Source organism: Marmota marmota, unplaced genomic scaffold (genome assembly GCF_001458135.2).
Source record: "Marmota marmota marmota unplaced genomic scaffold, marMar, whole genome shotgun sequence".
Lineage (NCBI taxonomy): Eukaryota > Metazoa > Chordata > Mammalia > Rodentia > Sciuridae > Marmota > Marmota marmota.
The window spans coordinates 1,764,942-1,784,239 of record NW_026000221.1 but is presented as its reverse complement, the minus strand read 5'-3'; the positions used below and the strand labels follow the sequence as shown (position 1 = coordinate 1,784,239).

At 50.7% G+C, this 19,298-nt stretch overlaps 2 protein-coding genes across 4 annotated transcripts; both read left to right on the top strand.

Moving 5' to 3' along the window:
• Positions 1-1,650: 1,650 nt before the first annotated feature.
• Positions 1,651-7,231, top strand: Ddx41 (DEAD-box helicase 41). Its single transcript, XM_015488562.2, has 17 exons — positions 1,651-1,788; positions 1,880-1,990; positions 2,317-2,476; positions 2,570-2,644; positions 2,774-2,834; positions 2,955-3,091; positions 3,474-3,546; positions 3,678-3,831; positions 3,906-4,042; positions 4,997-5,159; positions 5,384-5,515; positions 5,756-5,827; positions 5,948-6,044; positions 6,177-6,326; positions 6,428-6,499; positions 6,608-6,718; positions 6,885-7,231. The coding sequence occupies exons 1-17, from the start codon at positions 1,762-1,764 to the stop codon at positions 7,019-7,021; spliced, it is 1,869 nt and encodes a 622-aa protein (XP_015344048.1). The 5' UTR covers positions 1,651-1,761; the 3' UTR covers positions 7,022-7,231.
• A 1,089-nt stretch (positions 7,232-8,320) lies between these two features.
• On the top strand, positions 8,321-13,971 carry Dok3 (docking protein 3). Of its 3 annotated transcripts, none has more exons than XM_048792102.1 (7): positions 8,321-8,448; positions 9,108-9,210; positions 10,364-10,669; positions 12,407-12,457; positions 12,640-12,739; positions 12,829-13,001; positions 13,114-13,971. In XM_048792102.1, exons 2-7 carry the CDS (start codon positions 9,145-9,147, stop codon positions 13,795-13,797), a joined length of 1,380 nt encoding a protein of 459 aa, XP_048648059.1. In that variant the 5' UTR covers positions 8,321-8,448; positions 9,108-9,144; the 3' UTR covers positions 13,798-13,971. The 3 variants fall into 3 exon arrangements, with proteins under 3 accessions (XP_048648059.1, XP_048648058.1, XP_015344050.1); XM_048792101.1 differs by having other exon boundaries at positions 8,325-8,448; positions 9,023-9,210; XM_015488564.2 differs by lacking the exons at positions 8,321-8,448; positions 12,407-12,457 and having other exon boundaries at positions 8,492-9,210.
• Positions 13,972-19,298: the final 5,327 nt, after the last annotated feature.

Genomic DNA, 19,298 nt, shown 5'->3' with positions numbered 1-19,298 from the left:
TTTGGAAATTCAGATTTAAATATGTATATCCTAAAATGACTCACATACATTTATGTCCAAGTTCCCTGTCTCCAAAGTAGTTTTCGTTACTAAAGCCAACTCTTAACTTGAGCTTATGTGGGGTGTTCTGTGTCTAGAGGAGAGTTCTATAACTGGCAAGAAGGCTCGTGGAGCTTTATAAACAGGACCAGAAATCACAACCTCCCCTCCCCACCCCCAGGTTGAGCCCCACCATGATATGCGTGAATGTGTTTTCTAAAGAAGGGAAACAGCATTTGGCCACAGGCAAGCAATTCCTGGTCCCTGATTTGTTCCAGTCTCTGAGGAAGTGTGAACACTTCCTTGTGAAACCTTTCTCTTATATTTATTTGTGTTCCTCTTCCTGCCATTCTTGCACCAAGCTCCTGCCTTAAAGTTGAATTAGCATAGCTGTCCAAAATGTGGCTCCATCATGCCAAAAAATCAAGACCTGATCAAGTAGTCCGTTTGCTTACAGAGAAAAGCTTATGTGAGTGGCATTCAGGGTCTTTTGTGCCTGGATGCCTGATGCTTAGCACTCATCCCAGCCATGCAGTCTCTAGTTAGGCTTACTACCTGTAGGATTCCCAACATTTTTTTTCTCATCTTTCCCTCTTCCCCATTTATCTTCCTTCATAAATTCCTATTAATCCCACATCTCAGATGAGAAGCCATTTGTCCTGCCTTTTTTCCAAACATGGTTTGTTTTCTGTCTTCTCAACTAATCCACAAAACATTCACATGCCAAGTGTATTGTCTTGTTCATCCTTTATATGCTTCAGCACTATGAACAGTGCCCAGCATTTACTCCTATTAAACATGAATGAAGGAAACCATGTTATTCCTCTTTACTAGTCCCCAGTGAAATTGAATTTATAACTTAACAGTCACTGCCCTGCATCATCTGGGCCCAGTATCCTTTTCCTACCATATCCCTGGCTACCCCGGCCTCTCACCAGCCATGGTGATCTCTTTATTCCCTGAAGAATGTATGTACTTGCACATCACCAGACCTTTACTCCTGCTGTACTCTTGCTCAGGAAGCCTCTATTTTCCACTCCCTGCAATGAGATTCCCACACTTCCCTGGAAACTCAAATCCAGTGTTTGCTCTAAGTCTTCTAGTTGGTCACTCTGATCTCTATTATAGGATTTACAACAATCATCATTTACATATGTACAGGGCCTCAATTAAAAACCACTGTCATCAGGATTTTATTTATTCCTCACCACTCACTGCGTGGTCTCATAGATGAAACCAGTCAGAGCGGTTGTGGGTGTTCGGGGTCATTTATTCATCAAGCCCCACTCTGCTCCTGCGGAGACAGTGGCAGGATCCCAGCTTGCCAGATCCGGGAGCCCCGGGTCACTAGAGGGCTTAATGTTCGCTGGCCGCGGCGTACTAATGGCGTCATGCTTTAGGTCTGGCTAGGTACCTGGCAGGCTGCCCTTCTCCCTTCCGGATCAGTCTCCACTGGTGGTCTTCTTCTGGATGGGTTTGAACCTTTGCGCATGCTCCAAATTCTCCAGTGTCCTACACGTCGTACCTGATGTCTTAGGCCCTGGCAACAGTGGCGTAGCCACTCACAGCCCCGCCCCCACCTCATGAGGAAATTTGTCCCTCTGCGCGATCCGGCTCTCCAAGATCGTTGCTAGGCGCCGACGTCCGCTTCTTCTCATCGGATTGGATCTCGCTCAAAGATGAGGCGTGGTTTTGCCGTGGCGCGCATGCGTGCGACAAAGGATGGAGGAGTCGGAACCCGAGCGGAAGGTGGGAACGAGGCTGGGGCCCACGCGGGTGGGGAGCGGGAGTGAAGGTGGGGGCGATGCGGAGTTCGGGTCTAATTCGCTTGTATCTGTAGCGCGCCCGCCCGGACGACGCGACCGCAGGAGGAAGCCGCTCCGAGGATGAGGATGAGGACGATGAGGATTACGTGCCCTATGTGCCGCTGCGACAGCGCCGACAACTTCTGGTGAGGGATCAGGGTCGGAGGAGGAATGGGGGCGTGACCACCGGGTTTCATTGGGATTGGAGGAGGCACTGGCCTTCCCCAAGTTCTGAGAACTAAGTTTCTGTACACGCGAGCGTAGCCCCGAGGCAAAGGAAGGACTGTCGACCAGGCCTGAGGAGTAAGGCAGTCTGCGCCTCCAGGCACAGGTCCCACACTCAAAAGCCCGGATCCTGATGCAGTCTCCCCGGGGACCATGCTACCCTCGCCCCGAGACAGACAGACAGACACACACACACACACACACACCACTTTGGACTTGACTCTGAGAGACACTGGTGGAACCACAGCTCCAGAAACTGCTGCAGCGAAGACGCAAGGGAGCTGCAGAGGAAGAGCAGCAGGACAGCAGCAGTGAGCCCCGAGGAGATGAGGACGACATCCCTTTGGGCCCTCAGTCCAACGTCAGCCTCCTGGATCAGCATCAGCACCTCAAAGAGAAGGCTGAAGGTGGATTGGGCAACACTGCCTGGACAGGGAGGAGGTACAAACGAAGCTCAGTGCCTTATTTTGGTGTCTCACATCTTCGGGTTCTTTTCTCAGCCCGCAAGGAATCTGCCAAGGAGAAGCAACTAAAGGAAGAAGAGAAGATTCTGGAGAGTGTGGCTGAAGGCCGAGGTAGGGTTGTAGCTAGGACAATAAGGAGGTGGATTGAATCATCTCCCCACAACCCAAGGCATTTAATATCTCATAGGATCTGGCCTCTGGGAAACAGGAGCCAGCCCTGAGTTATGTTTGTTTTCTCAGCCTTGATGTCAGTGAAGGAGATGGCCAAGGGCATTACATATGATGACCCAATCAAAACCAGGTATGTCTTTCCAGACTGTTCAGTTGCCCTTACTTAGGATGGTGTGTGGCTGAGACTAGCAGTGACACCCCAAGCCCAGCTGTTCCAAGGCCTCTGTTGAACCCTACCACCCACCCACAGTTGGACACCACCCCGTTACGTCCTGAGCATGTCTGAAGAGCGGCATGAACGAGTTCGGAAGAAGTACCACATCCTGGTGGAGGGAGATGGTATCCCACCACCCATCAAGAGCTTTAAGGAAATGAAGTTTCCTGCAGGTATCTGGGAACAGAGAGGAAATGCTACATTTTTCTAATCGAGTCTTGGTGAGGTGTGCCTTAGCCTCCACTGAGTTCAGCATTGTCAGTGTTGAGTCCAGACAATAAGAATGGAGAGATTTAAAAAGGGATATCCTTAGGCTTATTTTTCAACTGTCCTAACTGTACATGTTCTCTGTCTTCTGTAACAGAGTTTCACTGGGAAACTGCTATTGGGTTTAGATAGCTGTGGGTGTGAATACTGGCTCCAGCAAGCCCGTTGGCATTGGACAAGTCTCTCTTCCTTTCTCTCCCTGAGCCTGTTTCATCACTTGCAGCTTGTGGGGTAGTGCTGATCTTACAGACTCTAGGACTCTGATAAAGCACTTGCTGTTTCCCACAGCCATCCTGCGAGGCCTAAAGAAAAAAGGCATTCTCCACCCAACACCTATTCAGATCCAAGGTATCCCTACCATGTGAGTATGGACCATGGACTTGGGGTCCCTGAGGAAAGCAGTGACAGGGAGAAGCAATAACCAAGTGTCTGACTGGAGAAGTAGTTGCTGTTTCCTGCTGGACCTGGCCCTCAGGCTATCTTCTCCTACAGTCTTTCGGGCCGGGACATGATTGGCATTGCCTTCACGGGGTCAGGCAAGACGTTGGTGTTCACACTGCCCGTCATCATGTTCTGTCTGGAACAAGAGAAGCGGTTGCCTTTCTCTAAGCGTGAGGGGCCCTATGGACTCATCATCTGCCCCTCGGTAAGATGGGCTGGACTGGAGGGCAGGGTAGAGACTGGGATCACCTGGTGCCAGCTTTATCTTTGTGCCTACAGCGGGAACTGGCCCGGCAAACCCATGGCATCCTGGAATATTACTGCCGCCTGCTGCAGGAGGACAGCTCACCTCTCCTGCGCTGTGCTCTCTGCATTGGGGGCATGTCTGTCAAAGAGCAGATGGAAACCATCCGACAGTACGTACAGGCACCCCTGCCCCACACCCTTCCACAAAGCTTCCAGAGAAGCTTAATTTAGCCATTTTGCAGATCCTCACAGAAGTCTCCTGTTGGGGCCCAACTCTTAAGGACCCTAAAGTCTTATGGGGAGGTGGATTGAGGTGAGACAGAGACATATGGCCAGGTACTGTGGGAACACAGCAAATGGAATGGCCTAGGCATCTTGAAGGTAGGAGGTTAGAGAAAGCTCTGCAGGAATGGTGATATTTGAATTTTGAAGAGAGGCAGTTCAAGCAGAAAACACAGAAGTAGGGATCAGGGGTGTCCAGAAAAGTCAGGGTTGTTCATTGCAGTCAACCAAGGAAGCTGGGGCACTAGATCAAGGATAGATCAGAGTGGCATGCCCTTTCCACACAGTTCAGACCGCATAGACGTTGCCAGATGCCATGGACCAAGCCTTGGGGTCACTGATGGGCCAGACCCCATTCCTATTTCTGAGGCATTTTCAGTCTTGGGGAAGATGCAGGTGCAGAAAAGATGAAGTCAGTACTGGGAAAGTGAGCCAAGCAAGGCCTCCAAGGGGGCTGCAGGAGCCTGGGGTAAAGCCTCTGCAGGGTTTCAGTGTAGCTTTCCTGGGGCTAGGAGAGTGACCTGAGAAAAGAAGGAAGGTGTCTCAGGCCAAGGGCTGGCAAGAAAGCTGTAAGCCCTTTATTTTATTTTTATATGGTGCTGAGGATCGAACCCAGTGCCTCGCGTGTACTAGGCAAGCGCTCCACCACTGAGCCACAACCCCAGCCCCTGCAGGCCCATCTTATATGCCATATGTATAGGGCAGAATATGGAGAGTAACAAGGAGAGGACAGGGGAGGAGAGTCAGGAGAGAAATCCTAGAGCAGAACAGAGGCAGGATGCCATCTCTTGGTAGGTGATAGGCAAGTAGCCCCAACCTCAGGGTCTCTCCTTGGTTCTCAGTGGTGTACATATGATGGTGGCCACCCCTGGACGCCTCATGGATTTACTACAGAAGAAGATGGTCAGCCTAGACATCTGTCGCTACCTGGCCCTGGATGAGGCTGACCGCATGATTGACATGGGTTTTGAGGGCGACATCCGCACCATCTTTTCCTACTTCAAGGTGCCTCTCCCAACCTTTCCAGGGATTCCTGAACTGCCCCCCGCCCCATGCATACCACATTCAATTATGGAGGGCCCTGAGCCTCTGCACTGCCCCATCCTCTGCTCCTACTTCAAGGGGGCTATGTCTCAGCTGCTTAGTATCCCCAGAACCTATCCCCTACACATCTTGGCCCATCCCCACCAGCCCTGCATGCTTCAGCCCCAGCCTCCACCCTTCCTCAGGGCCAGCGGCAGACTCTACTCTTCAGTGCTACCATGCCAAAGAAGATTCAGAACTTTGCCAAGAGTGCCCTGGTAAAGCCTGTTACCATCAATGTGGGGCGTGCTGGGGCCGCCAGCCTGGATGTCATTCAGGTGAGCCGGCATTCTTGGTGAACAGTCTCTCACCTGTGAGGACTGCATCTGGTGAAACTGATTGGAAAAAGGGGTTCACTTCATGTTAATTGGAACCCCTTGCTCTTAGGGGTTCCGGCTCTTGGTGGCAAGAGGCATCTGGTTATCTCCTGGCTCAGATTAGAAACCCAGCCTTCTGTGGCAGGGACGTGGCCAGTGACCCTAACCTTGAGATCACCTGACCTGGCCTCTTTCTGGCAGGAGGTGGAATACGTGAAGGAAGAGGCCAAGATGGTATACCTGCTTGAGTGCCTGCAGAAGACCCCCCCTCCTGTGAGTGCAGCCAGTCCAGGCTAGTGCCAGAGTCCCAGGACAAGGAAGAGGGAGTAGGGACTGCATGCTGGGGTAAAGTTGGAGGAACACCCTGTGACTAGAGTTGGCCTTCCTGCGTAGGTGCTCATCTTTGCAGAGAAGAAGGCCGATGTGGACGCCATCCATGAGTATCTGCTGCTCAAGGGGGTTGAGGCTGTTGCCATCCATGGGGGCAAAGGTCAGGACAGTGCATGCATTAGCGTGAACCCTGATGCTATAGCAACCCTTCACCTATCCCTTCCCCTGCCTGACCTGCCTGCTTCCAAAACTCCCACCGTAACTCTGATAGCTGCTGCCTGACCCTCCCTAGACCAGGAGGAACGGACCAAAGCCATTGAGGCATTCCGGGAGGGCAAGAAGGATGTCCTGGTGGCCACAGATGTGGCCTCCAAAGGCCTGGACTTCCCTGCTATCCAGCACGTCATCAATTACGACATGCCTGAGGAAATCGAGAACTATGGTGGGGAACTTGAGGGACCAGGGGTGTGGGGTAGACAGAAGGACCAGGCCAGGTCCCCGCCCTGGTGCAGTGAGCTAGAGGCTCTGTCCTTCTCTTTTCAGTGCACCGAATCGGCCGCACAGGGCGCTCAGGAAACACAGGCATTGCTACGACCTTCATTAACAAGGCCTGTGGTGAGTCAGAGAGCCAACTCATCTGTCCCCCAGGTCCTCCACCTGTGGCTTCCCAGGTTCTGACTGTGGGACCCAGGGTAGGGCTTGATGGTTCTTCTTTCCCCCTAGATGAGTCAGTGCTGATGGATCTCAAGGCCCTGCTGCTAGAAGCCAAGCAGAAGGTGCCACCTGTACTACAAGTGCTGCACCCTGGGGACGAGTCCATGCTGGACATTGGAGGTGAATGCTGAGCAGGCGCAAGTTCTCTGGGGTTGGGGGCAGAATACCACAAAACAAATCCATACTAGATATTGGTGGACTAGGGGGACCTAACTGGGAGAGGGGAAAAGGTCCAGGGCCTGGATTCTGACCCTGTGATTTTGCTAACCCTGCCCCATCCCTCCAGGAGAACGTGGTTGTGCCTTCTGTGGGGGCCTGGGCCATCGGATCACTGACTGCCCCAAACTTGAGGCCATGCAGACCAAACAGGTCAGCAACATTGGCCGCAAGGACTACCTGGCCCACAGCTCCATGGACTTCTGAGCCGTCTGTCTTCCCTTCTTATCTCCAAGAGGCCTCAGTTCCAGGACTCAGCCACCCTGTGTGCACACAGACACCAGCCCCGTGGACAAGAAGCCAGCATCTTGGCCCAGCTGGCCTGGGCTGTTCCTTGTACCCCAGCCACCCCAAAATTACTATTTTTGTTCTTCCCTTCAGCTGTCATTAAAGCACAAGCCCCCTCTCTCAGCCCCAGCCCTGCCTCTGTGTCTCTGCCGTCAGCCCTCCGAATCCTGGACAGGCCTCGCCTTCCAGCCTCCAGCAGCCCTCCTACTCCCCCTCCCAGCACCTACCCTCATGTTGGCTATGGAAGGAAATGCCAGTCAGTGTCCCTCCTGGGTGCTCAGAGGTGTGGGGACTATGAATCACAGGGGGGCCAAGGGGAAACAGCTGAGCCTCTGGTCCCCCTGGCTGGCTGGCTTAACTGTCAGCCTCTCTCTTCCTGTCAATTTATGTTGCTCTGGGGGCTTCTGGAACTCCTTGGCAGGCTGCTTCCTGCCTTTGCCCATGCCTGCCTGTGCGTATTCCCTGTCAGAAACACTCAGTTCCATTCACCGAGAAGGCAGCAGATACCACAGGACTGCCAATCAGGCCACAAGCACCCTACGGGGGCTGCAAGAACCCAGACAAGCCTGGCAGAAACCTGCCTGGAAAGCCCACAGGAAGGCAGGAGATTCATATGCAAGTAAAGGTCGGTCTCCATCATAAGACTGCCAGCAGATCAATGAGGATTTTAATATCTAGCAAGAGGAGGGCGGAGGAACAGTACAGCAGTAGCTGTGTATTGCACAGTTCCTCTGCCAGGAACTTCGTGAGCAAGGCCACATGCTTATCCCAGGAGGACGGTTCTTGCTCAACCCTGTTTGTTGCTTTGTGTGTGGCCTCCAACAAGTTACTTAATATTTTTGAGCCTTGATTTCATAATTTTTGAAATTGCGATGAGAATGCAAAGGATGTGGTGTTTGAGGCTCCTAAAGCTCAGGGCTATCTGGACTACAGTGGGCACAGAACCAGGTACTAGAAGGCCCTAGAAGATCTATTCTGGCCAAATGTGACCCCCAAAGAGCATTCTTCAGTTTGGTTACAGCATTCTTTCTGGAGGTTGCTTTGAATGACATGGGACTGTCCCTAGAATTCTGATGCACACACAACCCCAATACTAGTCTCCAGCAAGGCAAGGCAAAAATAAAAAGCCAGGCACCTGACAGGAAGCAAAGCTTTAAAAGAGCATGTGACCTCCCTGGGGAGCCCACTGGGGGCCTACCACCACACTCACATGGTTAGGGCCCGTTAGGGGTGTGGATCCCATGAGGACTGGCTGCCTAATAGGAGGACTGCTGTGCTCTCAAGACTAGTGACCAGGCAAGGCCGCCAAGAGGAGGAGGCAGCCTATTGCCCCAAGCAGCACAGTGGTGAGGGGTTCCCTGGAGGGGTTGTTCTGTGGGGAAATGAGGCTCAGGGGAAGTGAAAGCCAGAACACAGAAGCCCCTGAGTGCTGGGGAAAAGGAAAAGCAGAGTTGGTGTGGGTTGGTGGAGAGTCAGATGGGCCCAGGTGAAGCAAGGGCTATGAAGATGGGGAGTCAATGAAAATTAGAAATATTCCAGACAGAAGTAGAGAGGACAGGGTGAGACAGTCTCAGGCAAACCTAATGGTACAAACCAGGACTTGGTGGAGGGCCAGGAGTTCACCAGTCTGGTGAGAAGAAGGTCCCAGGCTAGGAGCAGACTGTGCAGCACCGGGTCCCAAGCTGCACAGCTGGCCCAATGGGGGAAGCATTGGAGCTCATGACTCAGGGCAGCCAGGCTGTGGTCAGTTGCTCATATCCAGCTGACCCAGATGCCAGCATAGGGGTCACTTGCTCTCAGGTGGCCTGAGGCTCTCGAAGGCAGACATAGACACTTTGAGCTGGCCAGAACCCCTAAGAAGAAGAATGTACTGCCCCTCAATCCCTTAACTGAGGACGACTCCCCTCCCCCTCGCCGCAGCTGCCTCTCTGGACCAAGGGAGGGGGAAGTGGCCAGAAGGGGAAGTGTGAGGAGTTCCCCTCCAGCCTTTCACCAGTCTCCTCAGGTCTTCGGAACAGAAGGCCTCGGGCCCAATCGTGGCCATGGAGCCCGTGGAGACTCCCGTCAAGGATGGCATTCTCTACCAGCAGCACGTCAAGTTTGGCAAGGTGGGGACCCCTGGCTGCCAGATTGCTGCCCAGGACTAGCGGTAGGCAGAGAAAGGGGCCTCTGCCCCAGCCCTGGATAACCCATCTGGACCTGGGAAAACTGGGAAGGGAGTCAGGATGGGAGATGGAACAGAATTTCTTTTTCTTGCAGCATTAGGAATTGAGCTCAGAGGCATTCTGTCACTGAACTACACCCCTAGCCCTTTTTTATTTTATTTTTATTTTGAGATAGGGTCTCACTAAGTTTCAGAGGCTGGCCTCAGATTAACTATCCTCCTGCCTCAGCCTCCTGAGTCACTGGGATTACAGACATACCCTATGGTATGCAGCTGGAACCCAGGAATTAGGGAGCAGAATAAAGTCCTGTTGTCTGCCTGAGAAGATTGAGGCTGAACAGGCTTTTGAAACCCTGTCTTATTTTAGAGATGGAGTCACCAAGATGAGGGAAGGGTCTAAGAATCAAAACCTTTAGGCAAAGCAGAGCCAAGCAGCCTTCTGACCCATCTAATAGTGAACTGTTACCCATGGAAAGGGCCAGGGGCTGAGCTGAAGGAGCCCCTGGAGGTAGAGCCACGCCCTACAGTCAGGGCTGGGCCCCAGCTCTTCCGTGGGCCTGGCCCTGTACCCCACAACTCAGCTGCAGCTGCTGCTCAGGCAGATAAGTAGTCTGTTTCCTTTGTTAGAAGTTATTTGCATGTTTCCTTCCTAGCCATCATGAGGCTCAGGCCTCCCAGCTTCACCCCAATGTCTTTTTTCTTTTTCTTTGTGTGTATATGTGAGGGTGGGGGGGTGACAGGTGGGCAACCAACATAACAGCAGTGTGCCCAAGACACTAGATACTCTACAGACGTAGTCCAGTAGAAGACCAGCCTCACATTCTCACAGCCTCTTGAGAGACGAGGACACTGGGGCTATGGAGGTCACAGGAAAGGGCATGGTGGATTTGAACCCAGGGCTGACTGAACCCAAATACAGACTTTCCCCCGTGCCTGGCCCAACCCTGGCAAGATCTCCTTCCCTAGCACCTGAAGACTTGTGGGAGGGAGAGGCGAGACTGGGTAGACAGGAGCAGTTGCTGAGTAGCTTGTGCTTAGCCAAGTGGTAGGAAGAATCTGCCACCTAAGAGTCTCTTCCCCAACCCTCTCTCCCACAGAAGTCCTGGCGGAAAGTGTGGGCTCTGCTGTATGCAGGAGGCCCATCAGGCGTGGCTCGGCTAGAGAGCTGGGACATTCGGGATGGTGGCTTGGGGCCAGCAGGGGACAGATCTGCAGGGCCTGGCAGGAGGGGGGAGCGGAGGATCATCCGCTTGGCTGACTGTGTGTCTGTGCTGCCGGCTGATGGTGAGAGTTGTCCCCGGGACACTGGTGCTTTCCTGCTCACTACCACCGAACGAAGCCACCTGCTGGCTGCACAGCACCGCCAGTCCTGGATGAACCCCATCTGCCAGCTGGCCTTCCCGGTGAGTACAGGATGGGGGGGGTGGGGGGGCGGGGCAGTCCAAAGGCCAGCTGGTGGGCAACCACATCACCCTGTGCTTGCTTATCTCCTTTCTCAGTTTACATCCTGTCACTCGATAAGCATTGCCAAGCAACTGCAAGGCTGGGAAACAGCCCAGAAACCCATAGAAGGAATCTCAGATGTCCGTGCTGGTTTAAAGAAAGTGAAACTCTGGGATGGAACTGGAATAAATGGAGGAACTTTAGGCAGAATGGTCTTCAATAACAAATAAAAGCCCACCAGGCAAAGGCCGGAGGAAAGGCCAGGCAAATACAGTAACATGAGGAGTGTCGTGAATGAGGGGGCAGTATGGGCAAAGGTCCACGGGCAAGAAAAAGTGGTGTGTTCACCACAAAAGGGACAGAGAGAAGACTGGTGTGGCTGAAGGTAGAGATCAGGAGGAGCGCAGGAGGTAGAGAGGTCGGAAAGCTCACTGGGAGCCAGCTGAAGCCACTTTGGGCTACTTGTGGGATTTGGGATTTGTGTCTGAATCAGAGAAGCCTTTGGAGGGTTTAAGCCAGACACTGATGTTTGTAAAGATTAGCTTTTTCAACCGATCTTGATGGACCAGAACAAAATGTCTGGTGATTCCTCAAAAAGTTAGTCATGATGCCAGGCAGAGTGATACATGCAGGAGGCTAAAGGATCTCAAGTTCAAGGCCAGCCTCAGCAACTTACACCCTAAGCAACTTAGCAAGATAATCTCAAAATAAAAAATAAAAAGGACTGGAGATGTGGCTCAGTGGTTAAGCACCCCTGAGTTCAATTCCTGGTACCAAAAAAAAAAAGTCAGTCATGAAGTTATCATATGACACAGCAACTCTACTGCTCAATATATATCCAAGAGAACTGAAACAGCTATTCAAACAAAATGTACACATGGATGTTCTTCTCAGTATTATTCACAGTTGCCAAAAACAACCCAAATGGCCATTCCCTGATGAATGAATAAACAAAACATGTTCTATCCATATAATGGAATATTATTTAGCCATAAAAATGAAGCTCTGATAACATGCTACAACAGGAATGAGAATTGAACACATTAAAGAAGCCAGACACAAAGACCACATATTGTATGATTCCATTTACACGAGAGGTCTAGACTAGGCCAATCTATGGGACAGAAAGTAGATTGGTGGTTTCCAGGAATTATGAAAGAGAGAAATGGGGAGTGACTGCTAATGAGTAAAGGGTTTCCATTTGGGGTGATGAAAAAGTTCTGGAATTAGGTAGTGGTGATGGCTGCACAATCTTGTAAATATAATAAAAACCACTGCATTGTGTGCTTTAAAATAGCTAAAATGGGAATTTTATATTCCATGTATTTTGTTACATTTTTACCTTTTTTAAAGGAACAGGATTAAACAGACAAGTGAGGAAGCAGTTGCATTTGACCCTAGCCATTCTCCCATGGGCCAAAGTGGTCATGGTGGAGGTGCCAAGAATCAAAAAGAACATGAGGACCTGCTAAAGAACTAGATGTGGGATGAGGGATAGGAAGGGTCAACAGCCACTGGTTGGTTCGCTCTTATGTGCTGCCCCTGAGGCTCTTACCCGTCACTGCTCCAAGCTATTAGAGACACCTACAAGCCAATCAAATCCAAGGCCAAGCTCAGGGGCTATGGGGGACATCCTCTTGTTTGCACAGTGATTTATAGCTGTCAGACACCTGTAAGCACAGCTCCCCCTTCCCCAGCTAAGCACCCTCAAGAGAGAGCCCAGTGAGGACTGCCGCCCTATCATACAGGTAGGGAAATAGCCTCAGAGGGGTATCTAGAGTCAGGCAGTTTATCAAGGGCACAACTGGGACTATCACCTGGGGCCCCAGATTCCCTTGCTTGTAGCAAAATCCAGGGGTGTGGACCCCTTGGGAGGGGTGGGGAAGAGAAGCAGGTAGACTCTAACCTCTGACTTGAGCCCACTCCCCAGGGCACAGGGGAGTGCTCCTCAGGACCAGGAGAAGCTGAGTCGCCCAAGAGGGGCCTCGTCCCCATGGAGGAAAATTCCATCTACTCTTCCTGGCAGGGAGGTGAGTCACGGGAGGCCCTGGGGCAACCTCAGCCCCTCCCACCCAGGATCTTTGGAGGACTGACAGGGTACCCTCTTGCCTGCCTACAGCGAGTGAGTTTCCAGTGGTGGTGCAGAGGACTGAGGCTGCTGTCCGCTGCCAGCTAAAGGGACCCTACCTCCTGGTGCTGGGCCAAGACACCATCCAGTTGAGGGGAACTGCCAGCCCCCAGGTCCTCTACAGCTGGCCCTACCACTTCCTGCGCAAGTTTGGCTCTGACAAGGTGAGGTGCTGGGTGGCTTCCCCACTTCCGCAGGTCCCTACAGGGAAGGGCTAGAGGTGGTCAGCAGGCTGACCCCTCAGCCCCTGACCCCTACCCATGTCCCTGTATCTAGGGCGTGTTCTCCTTTGAGGCTGGCCGCCGCTGTGACTCAGGCGAGGGCCTCTTTGCCTTTAGCAGCCCACGTGCCCCTGACATGTGTGGGTCTGTGGCTGCTGCCATCGCCCGCCAACGGGAACTGCTGCCAGAACGGGCTGTTGCCAGGCCTTGCCCCCTGCCTCGCGCCACCTCCCTTCCCTCCTTGGACCCCCCTGGGGAGCTTCAGGAGGTGTCACCAGGGGCTGATCTGCCCACCTGCAGAAGGGCACCTGTGGTCGATCCTGGGCCCCAAAGCCTACCATTACTACTGGGCCCTGCGCCTGAGGAGCCGGTGTCCGATCTCTACGCCTCTGTGTGCAAGCGTGCCAGTGGACCCCCAGCCACCATCGAACACCTCTACGAGAACGTGTGCCTGCTGGAGGCCAGTCCTGGACTGCCCAATGGGGGCCCTGAGCTCCAAGAGAGCCTTTCTGGCGGCCACAGCCCCGTAGCCAGCCCCATCTATCACAATAGCGAGGACCTGAGCTGGTCCGGCCCCACCCATGACAGCAACCTTGAGGCTCAGTACCGGCGACTGCTAGAGCTGGAGCTTGATGAGGCAGGTGGCACCAGCCGCTCCGGCAGTCAGGCAGGCTTCAAGGCCAAGCTGGTGACACTGCTGGGTCGAGAGCGGAGGAAGGGTCCTACTCACTGTGACTGACCCTGAAGACCTGGGCAGGATAGAGGTGCTCCTGGGACAGGAGGGTGGGCAAACTCCTGTCTACTCTGGCTTGCAGGAGCAAAGTAGGCAGCCTGGGAAGGATTCACACCCTGCCCTGTGTGTCCCCCAGTGTACAGTGTACAGATTAACCAATAAAGTGCCAGCTACCCCTCAGTTTTGCCTGTGGCCCACACTCCATACCACCTCACTTCAGCCCCTGGCAGTGGCACTTGAGGGTCCCCATGAACATAAAAACCCTCACATTCATTGCACCAAACACCAGTGTCCTGTCCTCCAGGGACACAAATGTCCTAGACCTGACTTCAGCTACCAGTGGGCTCAAATCCACTGAAGCAAATGGATGTGATGGCAATAGTTTGGGTTCCATTTGTGCAGTAGGAATGACATGAACAGTCAGGTGGAGGGAGACAGGAAGCTTGTTGAAGAGGGAGGTGCTCTCTGCCTTGAACTGGAGGGGCAGGCAGGGCCCACCAGGTGGATAGTGAGCCCAGGCCTTCCAAGCTGAGAACAGATATGCATGGGCCTGAGATGATGAGGAAGATGTGGACACAGAGGTACTTTGGGTGCCCTGTGGTGAGCTGGGTCTCATTATCAGGGGAGGGACATGGTCAGACTCAATGTGGAGACTGCATTTGAGGGGGCAAAATTGGAGACCAAGATGCCCAAGCTGGGAAGGAGGGAGTGGGGTTCGGAGGATAGTAAGGAGCAGATAGAAGGGATTTCAATGATGTATACACCCAAACACTTGTTCCCCGCAGCAACAATATACAGATACTTCTGGGGGACTTCAGGCCTCAGTTTCCTCACTGTAAAGGATCAAGACTAAATTAGGGGCTAGGTTTGTAGCTCAATGGTAAAGCACTTACCTAGCACGTGTGAGGCACTGGGTTTGATCCTTAGCACCACATAAAAATAAATTTAAAAAGGTATGTGTCCATCCATAACTAAAAATAATTCTATAAAAAAGATTAAAATACATGTGGGCCAGGGTATGGTTCAGTGGTAGAACTCTTGCCTAGAATGTGTAAAGCCCAGGGCCAGCACTGGAAAAAAAAATTACATATTAGACTTATGCATCAGAATTTTACTGTACCAGAACACTGTGGGACAAGGCCATGTTCACAGCTTTAGTCCTGTTCTCAAGGAGCCAACATTCCAGAGAGAGAGAGAAGCACATTTCTAGAAGGCTTTAGTCCTTGCTTTCTCCTTCTCTCCTCTGCTACTCCTGCTGACAACCTTGGGACCATCCATGCATACAATGTAATCCCAAGGATATGGCCTCTTTGTCTCTTCAATTCTATCTCAGCTGCCCTTGGCACATCTCGAATCTTGTCTTCAGACAGTAACAAACCAGTCTTATTTCGACCAAAAGAAAGATTTTAAAAAAGGTGTTGAATAAGCTGAAAAGCTGAGGGAGTCCAGACCCTGGATTCCATCCTCAGCACCACATAAAAATAATTAAAATAAAAGCATCCTCTTCTGGCCACTCCTCTCCCTCCTTCCAGCTTACTTCCTCTAGCATAGCCAATATTTCCTTTCCAGCCACAATGACCTACAGGGATTCTTTTCTCATGATCTGTAAGGTCCCTGTCTACCTTCTATCCTTGTCCCCTTTCAATTTCACCCGCAGAGTCATTTCTCACTCTCTTGTCTCTTTCCATCTTGTTTGACTGGCAAAGCCCCCAGCCTCAGGGGAACCCAACTTATTACTGTGCCTGTTCTCTGGCAGCTGCCCACAGTTGGAGAAATTCACATAAGCAGGCTGACTGCCTTGTGACACAATATTATCGCTGGCTCTCGAGGCTGCCCTCAGATCCTGTGTTGTACATAGACGGCTTTTCTCTTCCCTGAGACCTTCAATCCTTCTCTCCATTCCTTCCCATTTCCACCTCACTGATGAAGTGGGACAACAGCCATCAATAGAAGTGAACTTTCCACCACCTTCAGTCTTCCACCACTGCACTAGCAAAGGGGCCAGCGTCTGCATCCATCTTCTCCCGTTCCTACAGTGGAAGAAGTATCTGTCCCCAGCCATGTGCTCTGCCCCCAGCTTTTCTCAGTTTCTCAAAGGCTGGCACACCAAGATGTCACCTTTCTCTTCAGTTAAATTAGTCTCTCCCCCTTCCCACCTACTCTCTCTTTAGAGTTGGGGACTGAGCCCAGAGCCTCAGTCAGTGACTTAGACAGTGACTCTATGACTGAGCTACACTCCCAGCTCCCCTTTCTCTTCTGGAGCCATCCATTATTGCTGTCGTCGTCATCATCACCATCATCATCATCTCCAGCCACATGCAAACATGGTGTATCATTTCATAACTTAAAAGAAATCTTCCCTTGGGCTGGGGTTGTGGCTCAGTGGTGGAGTGCTCGCCTGGCACGTCCGAGGTCCTGAGTTCAATCCTTAGCACCACCTAAAAATAAATAAAATAAAGGTATTGTGTCCATCTACAACTAAAAAATAAATATTAACAAAAAAGAAATCTTCCCTTGACCTCATATTCCCCTTTAGCCACCTCCCCATTTGCTCCTCCTCACAGTGAAACTCCTCAAAAGGGTTGTTGATTACTCTCATTTCCACTTTCTTACCTCCCATTCTCTCCTTAACTAACTACAATTTCCCTTTCTCCCCACCACTCCATTACACAGTTCCTACCACAGTTGCCAACCATCTTGCTCCCCAAAACAAAAGTACCCTGGACTCCCTCAGCTTCTCAGCTTATTTAATACCTTTTTTATCGTTCTTTTGGTGGTGGTGTTGGAGATTGAACCCAAGACTTCACACGTACTAGGCAAGCACTTTACCACTGAGCTATATCCCTAGCTTGACACCCTTTCCTTTTTATTTATTTATTTTTATGTGGTGCTGAGAATGAAACCCAGTGCCTCCCACATGCTAGTCAAGCGCTCTATTGTTGAGCCACAACCCCAGCCCTTGACACCTTCTGTTCACTCAGTTTTTCTCCTCCTATCTCATGGTCTCTCCTTCCTAGCTGTTTTTTTTTTTTGTTTGTTTGTTTGTTTGTTTGTTTGTTTTCAGTGCTGGGATCAAACCCAGGTCCTTGCACCATCTTGCACCCTATTAGGCAACTCTCCACCACTAAGCTATGTAGCTGGTCTCTTTGTTAAAGTTCTTCCCCAGGGGTCTGGCCTCAGACACAGTGTAGCTCAAGTTTGGCTACACATGGAATCACCTGGAAACCTTTGAAAAATTCCTACATTCATCCCCAGGGGCTCTGATTTCATCAGTCTGGCAACATGGGATCTAGGCATCAGTATTTGGCTTTTCGATTTCTGGGTGATTGTGGTATGAATCCTAGGTCAACAACCACTATCCTGAGTCAGTAAATCATGCATAGATTTCATATACATGAAATGTAGATTTCATATTTTAGTCCACCTAAGTGCAGATTACTCCCAAAGATATATCTTTAGTACACACCCCTGAGCTCCAGAATCTAATTACACATTAGATATCTGGATGTTTAAAAGTCATCTCCAGAGCTAGGGTAGAACACTTGCCTACCATGTATAAGAATCTGGGTTCTATTCCCAGCACTGCCAAAATACAAAAGGCATTTCCAAATTTAATGTATGAACGGAAGTTTGGGGAAAGAGGTCTGCATTCAGTGCTGCCCCAGGGTGGATTTAACCATAGAGGGTAAAGCCCAGGAGAATGTTGGAGCCAGGTGTAGGCAGATCTAGCGTCACTTATGGAAAATTTCCTGACAGGTAAAGGCTTCACATGATTGAGCAGGCTGCCATGGAGCAAGGTGAGGCCAAGAGTTGTGGCAATATCAGGGACCCCTCCTTTCAGTGACAAATCCAGGGCTGGGGCTGGGGCTCAGCAGTAGCACACTTTTCTGGCATGTACGAGGCACTGGGTTCGATTCTCAGCACCACGTATAAATAAATAAAATAAAGATCTATCAACAATTAAAAATAAAAAATAAAAAAAATCTAAGTCCAGGACTTGGCAGCTTAGAAAATCCCAGGATAGTTGGGCATGGTGGCACATACCCATAATCCCAGGTCTCTCCTGAGACCCTGTCCCCACTCAAATAAAAATAAAAAGGGTCAGGATATAGCACAGTGGTAGAGCATCCCTGGGCTCAATCCCCAGTACTACCAAAAAAAAGAAGAAAGAAGAGGAGGAGGAGGAGGAGGAGGAGGAGAAAATCCTAGAACACACGAGTTACCCAGAAAAGGTCATGACCACAACTGGAACTCAGGACTCTGGGTCTCCAGTCTGGCATCCTTTCCCTCATTACAAATCTAAGCCTCTTTGTTACTTGGCAATTTCTGTGATTTTCAAACCAGACTTAGGAAAAGTCCTTGGAAACCTCCAGGATTCTAGAAGCCTTGTCTTGGAGTTGCAGTTCTTCCCAGCAGGGGGCACTGTGTCCTAGTCCAGCTCCTGCTCCTACTCAAGGGCTGCCTGTGCTGGGAAGGATATGCAACTCCATCCAGGCCTGAACCTTGCACTGACCCAAGGAAGAGACCTCAGGGTCCTCTCTGCTGAAAGACTTCCAGGACCCACCACCCAGGCTGCCACTTCTTCTTTGCTCATTTGCTGTTTCACTTTTGCAATCCTTCTTTCCCTCTTTCATCTGTTCATTCACATTCACCATGTATAGGCAATAGGGAAATGCTGGTGAACGAGACACAAATCTCTGCTCCCATGGGACTGACATTCTAATGGGAATAAAGGATGATAAACAATATCATGTGAGAGGGTGGAAAGTGCTATGCAAAAAAATAAATCTGTGTAAAAAAAAAATTAGGGAAGGTCCCTTAAAGGCGGAAATATCTGAGCAGAGCACAGTGGAAAAGACTGTTGTTTACACATTTGGAGAAAAGTATTTAAGCAGAGGGAATAGTAAGTGCAAAGGTCCAGGAAAGTGCAGGAATATACTTGGCATGTTGGAGGAACAGCAAGGAAGCCAGAGTGGCTCCAACAGAGTGAGCAAGTAGTGGGAGGGTTGACCTGCTTTCTTAGTGTTGTGTAGGTATAACGATTTTAGTTTTATTTTAAGTACAGTGTGATTCCATTGGAAAGCTAAAAGCTGAGGTGTGATTTCTGCCTTAAAAATATCACTTTGGGTTGGGTGTAGTGGTGCATTCCTGTCATCCCAGTTATTCAGGAGGCTGAGGATTGAAAGTTTAAGGCTACTGAGCAACTAACTTAGCAAAATCCTGTCTCAGAATAAAAAAAAAAGTGGGGGCGGCTAGGATGCAGCTCAGTGGTAAAGCACTTGCCTACCATGCATGAATCCCTGAGTTCAATTCCCAGGACTGCAAAAACATAATAAATATAAATAAAGATATCATGGGGTGAAAGAAGGGAGATTTGCTAGGAGACTGTTAAGGTGTCCAAACTCAAGATGACAGTGTCTGAAGCAACAGTGGCTACAACTGGGTTCCAGTGATTAGATGTGCAGACATATTGAAGGTAGAATTTGCAGAGACAAGAAGGGAAGGAT

Excerpts from the sequence above, each read along its gene's own strand:
- Ddx41 (XM_015488562.2), top strand. The coding sequence starts at position 1,762 with ATGGAGGAGTCGGAACCCGAGCGGAAG. Across the intron at positions 5,160-5,383 it reads CCATCTTTTCCTACTTCAAG|GGCCAGCGGCAGACTCTACT; the intron begins GTGCCTCTCCCA and ends ACCCTTCCTCAG. Across the intron at positions 5,516-5,755 it reads CCAGCCTGGATGTCATTCAG|GAGGTGGAATACGTGAAGGA; the intron begins GTGAGCCGGCAT and ends TCTTTCTGGCAG.
- Dok3 (XM_048792102.1), top strand. The coding sequence starts at position 9,145 with ATGGAGCCCGTGGAGACTCCCGTCAAGGATGGCATTCTCTACCAGCAG. Across the intron at positions 12,740-12,828 it reads CTACTCTTCCTGGCAGGGAG|CGAGTGAGTTTCCAGTGGTG; the intron begins GTGAGTCACGGG and ends GCCTGCCTACAG. Across the intron at positions 13,002-13,113 it reads GCAAGTTTGGCTCTGACAAG|GGCGTGTTCTCCTTTGAGGC; the intron begins GTGAGGTGCTGG and ends CCCTGTATCTAG.